At 45.0% G+C, this 9,648-nt stretch overlaps 1 protein-coding gene across 1 annotated transcript in view; it reads right to left on the minus strand.

The window, feature by feature from the left end:
* ACVR2B (activin A receptor type 2B) overlaps positions 1 to 2,250 on the minus strand; it is a 14,608-nt gene extending 12,358 nt beyond the window's left edge. The window contains exon 1 of the mRNA XM_027768466.1: positions 2,229 to 2,250. Within this exon, the coding sequence (XP_027624267.1) occupies positions 2,229 to 2,250 (22 nt within the window). The remainder of the gene's footprint in view (positions 1 to 2,228) is intronic.
* Positions 2,251 to 9,648: the final 7,398 nt, after the last annotated feature.

Below are 9,648 nucleotides of genomic sequence, written 5' to 3' on the forward strand. Positions count from 1 at the left end.
ATTCCTGAATAACGCTGGAGCAAGACTCCTGAGTGATGTCAAGGATTCGACAGGAGCGCTTCCTTTCGCTTCCCTCCGTTGGTGACCACCACGAAGAGTTCTTTTACACCATAAAGACAAAAAAAGACAGGAGAGGACTACAGAAATGAAGTTTCAAAGTTGGAATGCAGACACTCAAGTGGCAACTGACCACAGATTCTCCGAAGCTGGCCATGGAGAAAGCCAAGCAACACGATCTGTACCACAGAACCCTCAACAATTCAAGAACTTGTGGCACGAGAAGCCTCTGGAAGAATAGGGTCAAGAAGAATCCAAGGGTCAGCCTGTGGGATGGTGATTAGGGCAGCTGGATCCCACGTGGCCCGCCGCGGTTCATGTCCCAACCCAGAAGCTTGAGAGACACACAGTGCGTGTGGACGTGCACGCCCAACATCCCCAAAGGAGGGAGAAATGGAGAAGGGATTGCGCATGACCATTCTCATCAGGCAATGTCTTCTCCCTCTCTCTCTCACATGCACCCTCTAGCAAATTGTGGGTTTTTTTCTCTTTTAATTACAAAAAAAAAAAAAAAAAAAAAAAAGATGAGTCCAAAGACAGAAACGTTGGTTGCTAAGAATAGTCGGATCCTCAGATCCCACTTCCACTCATGACTACACGCTGCCCCTTCAACCCCACAGAACCTCAGTTAATTCCTAAAGAAGCTAAAATAGAGGGGCCATGGGGGCAGAGCAGTTAAGACCCTGCATTTCCACCTGGCAACTTGCTTTCTCGCTTTCCCTCCCTCTTCCTCTCTCCCTCCCTCTCTCCCTCTCTTCCTTCCTCCCTCCCTCTGTTGCTCTGTGGTCAAACTGAAAAAATGATGACGACGACTAAGATGAAATAATCCTTTAAAAAGTTAGCTAAAATAGCGAGCTTCTGGGCAGGAAGCAGGAGAATTCAAGGGCACAGGAACCACATGGAAATAGGAATGAAGAATAGTACACTAAATACAGGAAATCTCCCACCTGCAACTCTCTTCCCTTTGTGGCTTCCAGAAAATTGGTGGTCAGAACTACTGGGTTGTCGGAAAAGTCAAGATGTATTTTTCTGTGCAAAAATGGGCCATGACTTTCCGACCACCCGATGCATGCTCCAGCCTGAAAGGTAAGATGTTCGTCCAGGGACTGACTGGCTGGAAACAGCCCCATTAGACCACCCTCCGCTGGCCAGCGCCACCCACCGCTCTGGACCCTCAAGCAGTGAGAACAACTCCAGGAGGCCACTTACTGAAAGACAGATAAAAACGCAGGTAGAGGGACCACCAGAGGACGTTGGGTTTCGTTGCTGGACTCCCACATAGTCCACTCAATTGAGGTCCAGACCCCAGACCCACGGCGTAAAACTCACGCCAAACACATGCTTGCGCCCAAGATTCTGAGAGGAGGGATTGCCTGGCCATCCCCCTGGGGTGATTGCTCACTTTCTGTCTCTCTCACCAGCGCACGCACCCTACCACAAAGATCTGTCTTAAAAACAAGGGGAGATTTAGGGTTGGTGTAATGACTATGTCGCTGGACTCCCATGTAGTTGACCACGGTTCGAGTCCCGGACCCAGTGACTTAAACTCATGCCGGGTGCGTGTGCAAGCATGCCCAAGATCCCGAGAGGAGAATGGAGGAGAAGGGATTGCAGCATGGCCATACCCCTAAGGGGTGAGTTCTTGCTTTCTGTCTCTCTGTCTCTGTCTTTCTGGCAAGCGCACACGCCCGATAGCAAAAACCTCTTCAGAAAAAAAATACAGGGGCTGGCAGGTGGCATGGTGGTTAAGGGTGCTAGACTCCCAAATGGCAAACCCAGGTTCGAATCCTGGGCCTGGAGGCTTGCCACTTTCTCACTCTGTCCCTCCTTAGTCAAATAAAAATAAAATAAAATAGATAAAGCTAAATAAAATAATTATTAAAAACAAACAAACAGGGAACCAGCAGTTAGCGTAATGGCTATGTCGCTGGACTCCCACGTAGTTGACCGCGGTTCACGTCCCGGACCCGGTGGCTTAAAACTCACGCTGGGCGCGTGTGCGTGCGTGCCCAAGATCCTGAGAGGAGAATGGAGGAGAAGGGATTGCGGCGTGACCATCCCCCCTGGGGGGTGATTTCTCGCTTTCTGTCTCTATGTCTCTGTCTGTCTGGTGAGCGCACGTGCCCTACAGTGAAAATCTCTCAAAAAAAGAAAAAAAAAGTCAATCTTGCCTTCTTCATTCCCCATGGGCATTGCGTCGAGGCGAGCTGCCGTGGGCACCGCGCCCACCCCACTGGTCCCCGCTCCATGCTGGACCGCGTAGAGCTGCCCTCCGGCCAGCGTTCCGCTCAGCCCACCTCGAGTGTTCTTCCTCTTGGGCCAGTCGGTAGCATGGTGGTTAAGGTGCTGGACTCCCATATGCACGGCTTACAGTGGCTCAAGGCCCAGACCAGGCAGCTTGCTTTCTCACTTTCCCTTTCTCTCTCTAGTCAAATTAAGATAATAACAACAACAAATAGAATTAAATAAATAACTCTTTATTTAAAAAATAAAAAGAAAGAAAGAAAAAATACCAACTTGGAGAAAACAGACTATAGAAAGAGAAAATGTATTATTACACTCAGGAAGATAAAAGGAAACATACTCATGAAGGACTAGCATAGTATCGTTAGACCAGAGAACAAAAGCGCTCTCTGACATGAAATATACAGATAATCGTGTGCGCATATCTATATGATAGAGCAGAAATGAACATCAACAGGAGGCCTGCAAGACAGACAGAGACAGAGAGACAGAAAGCGAGAAATCACCCTCCCAGGGGAGATGGCCACACCACAATCCCTCGGCATGCACGCACATGGCCTGGCGTGAGTTTAGGCCACCGGGTCTGGTACTCGAACAGCAGTCAACTACATGGGAGTCCAGTGACACAGCCATTGCGCCAACTACTGGTCCCCGTTATTATTATTATTATTATTATTATTAAAGTATGAATTTATTTTGGTACAAAAACTTTTTGAAATTCGTACATAGTTTTCCCATTACATGGATTTCCAAGAGCTCTTTTATTTTTGGAAACATTTCCTTAATTACATTCATTCCCTGAGCATCGTCACAGCATACTAAATGGGATTTCCCATCCAGAATAAACTGCATAGTGGCTTAGTCATGCATGTTATCGTCAATCATTTTCCATTTCTAGTACCATGTGTGTGTGTGTGTGCATATATATATATCTCTGCCCTTTCCCACCCTCTTCTCACACTATCTCTGGTGTCTACAGTTGTCTTCCATTCCTTCCCCCCACATTTTATTGATCACACAATTTCTTAAATAATCTAACTACTTTCAATAGCAAGTTCTGCGGGTAATTTCAAGAAAAGCAGTTTTAACTTTAATAAATCAAAGAAATGCTAAGAACTTTGCTTAAAACTTAAAGCCAGGAGACAGGTTAGGATTCTGTTCAAATAGGAGGTACATGAACCTATCGACAGCTCAAGACAGGACAAAAACCCTTAAAACCGGACAACAAAGCCTAGAAGGAAATCAGCAATGTTTTAGTCAAAAGTCATAAAATGCTATTTCACCAGTTCAGTTTCATGTACTTAATCTATCTTCTGTTGTGGTTCGAGCTTCCCGATTGAATTCTGGGGTATAATATTCAACTCCAGACTTGTCTCTACAATTAAGTTGCTCATTTTCTTAAGTTTCTGAAATCTTATTTCCATGTGTCTGTATTTAATTTTCCTGGTATATCACTCCCTTGAGAACTTGTTGGAGATCTGGTCTCGTGTTGATAAGTTCTTTCAGGTTTTGTTTATCTGAGAAGGTTCTTGTCTTTCCTTTCCATACGAAGGATAACCTTGCCGGGTACAATATTCTTGGTTGAGATTGCTTTTCCCTTTAAATATTTTCCCATTCTTTCCTCGCTCGCGTTGTTGGTCCCCGTTATTATTATATTTTAATGTGACCAGATAGAGGGAAAGAACAGGAAAGCGAGAAAGCGAGCCGCCAGATCCAGGACTCGAACTGCAATCAGCCATGTGGCAATCTAGCGCCTTCAACCACCATGCCACCTGCTAGCCCCAAAGCCACCCATCAGGCCCTCGAACTGAGGTTGGCTATGTGAGAGTCCAGCACTATAACTACTACACCATCTGCTGGCCCCTAGACCTTCTATGCTCTTCCATTGTCTATTTAGTTATTTTTGTACCAAAAGTTTAAGTTTGTCACCTGAAACCCAGGCGGAGCTAATAAGCTCCCTGTCTTTTTTCTTAAGCTGGCCTTGGCTCTTCTTGGTCATCAGCATTTCTAAAATGTCCTAGTCTGAGGATTAACTAAACGTTAAAGACTTTTTCTACATATTTAGATGTATACATACATACATAGAGATAGAGAGAGAAATCCGTGAACCCTGTTAACATGGTAGATCAGGTTGATTGTTTTTATGGTTACATCAACAATGCATTTCCAGAATAAAAGCACTTGGCTACAGGGGCCGAACAGTGGTGCAGCAGTAAAAGGTGACACTGCAAGGCTGACCCACATGGGCAGGTTCCAGGTTCACGTCTGAGACCTCCATGAGAATGCTGGGCATGTGCACGCCCATGAGCCAAGGCTGGCCGAGCTAGGGGTGGATCACGGTGTCAGGACCCTGCGGAGGGAGCTCCCCCTCTCACTCGTGGAAGAAATAAACAAAAGATCGCGATGTATTGTTTTTACATATTGCTAGATTCTGCTTACTAATATTTTATTAAGGATTTCTGTGTCACATGTTCATTGGAGGTGTAGGTCCTGCTTAGCTGACCTGGCCTATATTCCCTTCTCTCTTCATTATTATTTAATTTGCTAGAGTGTATGTGCGCTCATCAGAGAGAGGCAGGGGAGGAAGAAGGGAAGGGGAGAGGAGAAAGTGAGAAGCCAAGTCGCCGCCAGGTCAGGACTCAAACCACCAGGTCAGGACTCAAACCGTGGGGTCTGCCATGTGGGAATCCAGTGCCTTAACCATTGTGCCACCTGCCAGCCCCTCCCTTAACTCTTTGATTGCTTTCTTTTTTTCTTTGTTGCCAGAGGGTGTGTGCACTTGCCAGACAGAGAACCCCCCCGAAAAGAGCATGTCGCGCCACAATCCCTCCCCCTACATTCTTCCCCATTGTCAGGATTTGGGGGTTCTTCCTTTTTTAAAAATAAATTTGCCATAGGGCACATAAGCTTGCAAGAGAGCGAGTGAGCAAGAGAGACCAAAAGTGAAGGGGCACTTCCAGGGGAGATGGTCATGTAATCCATTCTCCTGTTGGGATTGTGGGCATGTACACACACACATCTAGCACGTTTTTCAAGCAGCCGGGTCTGGGACTTGAATCACACAGCCATGTGGGACCCAACTGCCTTAACCACATCACCGGCCAGCCCATCCTGCCAGTATTATGGACACACACACACACAGCATGCTCTTCAATCTGCCAGGGCCAGGACTTCCTGTACAGTCAACCACATGGGATCTGACTCCCATAACTGTGCGGCCACGCACCAAGCCCGTGCCAGCTCTTCATCTGCTAGATTTTTTTTTTTATTTTATTTTTAAAATTTATTTATTTTGGGGAGAGGTTTTTTGCTATAGGGCACATGTACTCCCCAGAAAGAGAAAGACAGAGACAGAAAGCAAAAAACTGCAACCCCCGAGGGGAGATGGCCACGGTGTAATTCCTTCTCTTCCATTCTCCTCTCGGGATCTTGGGCACGCACGCACACGCGCCCGGTGTTGAGTTCAAGCCACCGGTTCTGGGACGCGAACCGCAGTCGGCTACATGGGAGTCCAACGACAGAGCCATTACACCAACTGCTGGTCCCTATCTGTTAGATGTTCTATTACTCCATTTATCCCTCTTTATTAGTTTGGAAGTGATAATCTTTTTATCCTTCAGTCATGGTTACCCTAGAGATTACAGCAGGTCGTTGAGAGTCATCAAAAATCTACCATTAACTGGTATTTTCACCTTCTTCCTGGACAGTAAGAACCTTCGGAATAACGAACTCCATATTCACTCTACTCACGCTTGTAACATTGTTCCCAAGCATTTGTTTTTGTATGTATTTTAAAATTAATAAAGCACGGTATTCGTCTCATATATGCCTGAATATTTATCAATTTCATTGCTCTTCAATCTTCTCTACCTCCCCAACCTTCTCCTGGATCATTTTCCTTCCACCTAGAGGACATCTTTTTAAACATTTATTTATTAGACTTTGTCGGAGGGTGCACGCGCTCACCAGACACAGGGGAAGTGAGAAAGCACGCTTCCCAGGGAGTGGTCACACAGCCGTCCATTTTCCATCACCCTCTGCTTTCGGGATTGTGGGTACGCACACACAGGTGCCTAGTGTGTTCCTCAAGTCGCCAGGTTTGGGACCTGAACCGCAGTGGGCACGTAGGATCCAGGTCCCTTAACCACCATGCCATAGGCTGGCCCAACATAGACATTCTTGAAAGATAGTTTATCATGATCAAGAACTTTAAGTTGACAGCTACCAGCATTTCTTTCCGTAACTGAAGTTATCATCCTATGGCCAGCCTAATGGCATGGTGGTTAAGGTTCGGAGTTGACTTAACTTTCAGAGTTGAAATGGAAAGGCCAGACCACAGGAACACTGCAAATTCAACAGAAGAGAGGTTAACCACGTGAGTCTGAACTAATGGAATAGAATTTTTTATTTTATTTATTTATTTATTTATTTTTGGAGAGGCTTTTTCACTATAGGGCGCGTGCGCTCGCCAGACAGACAGAGACAGACATAGAGACAGAAAGTGAGAAATCACACCCCAGGGGGGTTGGCCACACCGCAACCCCTTCTCCTCCATTCTCCTCTCGGGATCTTGGGCACGCACGCACACGTGCCTGGTGTGAGTTTTAAGCCACCGGGTCCGGGACTTGAACCGCGGTCGACTACATAGGAGTCCGCGACATAGCCATTACGCTAACTGCTGGTTCCTAGAATTTTTTTTTTTTTGAGAGGTTTTTGCTATAGGGCGCATGCGCTCGCCAGAAAGACAGAGAGAGACAGAGACAGAAAGTGAGAAATCACACCCCAGGGGGGATGGCCATGCCACAATCCCTTCTCCTCCATTTTCCTCTTGGGATCTTGGGCACGCACGCACACGCGCCTGGGGTGAGTTTAAGCCACCAGGTCCGGGACTCGAACCACGGTCGACTCCATGGGAGACCAGCAAAATAGCCATTACGCCAACTGCTGGTCCCATGAAATAGAATTTTTTTACATTAGACTAAAACATTACTGATTTTCTTCACTGCTTTGATTTGCATATTTAAGGATTTTTGTCTCCTCTTGAACTGTTTGATAGGTTCATCTACCTACTATTTGAACTGAATCCTAACCTTTTTCCTGACTTTAATTTTTAAGCAAATTTTTCTTAAAATTTTTAAATTTTGATCTATCAAAACTAAAACTTTTTTTAAATAAAAAAATACATTAAAAATACCTATTAATACCTATCTAATGACTGCAGTAAGCTATGTAGCCCCAGCGAGGTGCTACTTTATAGTGTGTTCACTTTACTCACTGAGGGTTACACCTAAAGTCAGACATGCATTCATAAATATGTATATGTCAGCTGTGCTTGCTATTCAAAGTCTTTAAATTAATTAAAATCTTTAGTGAATCAATAAAATGTGGAGGGGAAAAAAGGTACAGAAAACAACTAAAAGTACCAGAGAGTGTGGGAGAAGAAGGGAATTGGCAGAGGGTAAGAAGTAGGGTCTCAAGCGGGGTGGGGGAAGCAAAATATATAAGAAACAAGAAATAGAAAATTATTTGTTGATGATAACATGTGTGGTAATATCCTTGACTGAGCCAATATACAATGTATACTGTGAATGACGGTGAATAAAATTTTTTTTAAAGTTATATTCTTGGGTTGGCAGGTGGCGTGGTGGTTAAAGGTGCTGGATTCCTACATGGTCGACCTGAGTTCAAGTCCCAGACCTGGCAGCTTGCTTTCCTGCATTCCCATTCTCTATCTCTCTCTGGTAAATTTTAAAAAATAATAATAACAGCTCTTTTCCACTATACAAGATGGCAGGTGAAAAAGCTGTGAAGCAGGACACTAAGGAGAAGAAACCTGAAGCCAAGAAGGCTGATGCCAGTGGAAGGTCAAACAGGATGACCCCAAGGCTAAAAAGCCCAAGAAGGGGAAGCCCCATTGCAGCCGAAGCCCGGTCCTAGTCCGGGGCATCTGCAGATACTCCCAGTCTGCCATGTATTCCGAGAAGGCCATGTACAAGAGGAAATACTCGGCCACTAAATCCAGGACTGAAAAGAAAAGGGAGAAGGTTCTTGCAACTGTCACAAAACCAGCTGGTGGAGACAAGAATGGTGGCACCCGGGTGGTTAAACTGCACAAAATGCCTAGGTATTACCCTACTGAAGATGAGCTTCGAAAGCTGTTGAGCCACGGCAGAAAGCTCTTCAATCAGCACGTGAGAGAGCTGCGAGCCAGCATCACTCCTGGGACCATTCTGATCATCCTCACTGGACCCACAGAGGCAAGAGAGTGGTTTTCCTGAAGCAGCTGAGCAGTGGCTTGCTACTTGTGACCAGATCGCTGGTTCTCAATCGAGTTCCACTGCCTAGAACACACCAGAAATTTGTCATCGCCACCTCCACGAAAATTGATATTAGCAAAGTAAAAATCCCAAAGCACCTTACCCATGCTTACTTCAAGAAAAAGAAACTGCGGAAGCCCAGACACCAGGAAGGTGAGATTTTCAACACAGAGGAGGAGAAATACGAGATTTCAGAGTAGCGCAAGATTGATCAGAAAGCTGTGGATTCGCAAATTTTACCAAAAATCAAAGCTCTTCCTCAGCTCCAGGGCTACCTGCGATCCGTGTTTGCCCTTACAGAGAGTTTATTCTCACAAATTGGTGTTCTAAATTTTTTGCCAAGAACCTAATTAAATAACTGATCATATAAAAATAATAACAAATGGAATTAAATAATTTTTAAAACGAGCTAAAAAGAAGTTATATTCTATTGCTTTCATCATTTCTAGCTATCAGTATAGCTCTTTTTTTAAAAATGATTTATTTATTTAATTTTATTTATTCAGTCATTTATTTTAATTTGACCAGAGAGACAGAGAGAGAGAGAGAGAGAAAATGAGAAAGCAAGCCACCAGGCCCGAGATTTGAACCGTGGTCAGACATGTGGGAGTGTCCAGCACCTTAGCCACCATGCCACCTGCTGGTCCCCCCAGTATAGCCCTTTCAATGGTATGGCAGGGGGGGGGTGGGAGGGGGGGGGGGGGGGTTTAACCTTTTTTTTTTTTTTTCCCCCCAATTCTTCGTTTTTTAAAAAACCCAACCATCAGGCTGTTCACAAAAATAACCCACAGTATCAACTTTAGAAAACAAATCGTAAGAGTATTACACTATTTTCTAGACGATGCATTTGAAATGCCAACTCCCATTCACAAAAATACACTGTTACATTTGTGTTGAACAGTCCCACAGGAACTCTAATGTGGGGCGTAAGACATACTTCGAACTCAAAGCTGCTCTCAGGTGCTACTCGACTCAATGATACTGCCTTTGCAGTTAGGGAAGCAACTACTGACTCATAAATGAATGAAAA

This window comes from Tupaia chinensis, unplaced genomic scaffold (assembly GCF_000334495.1).
Source record: "Tupaia chinensis unplaced genomic scaffold, TupChi_1.0 Scaffold146584_1, whole genome shotgun sequence".
NCBI classification, from domain to species: Eukaryota; Metazoa; Chordata; class Mammalia; order Scandentia; family Tupaiidae; genus Tupaia; species Tupaia belangeri.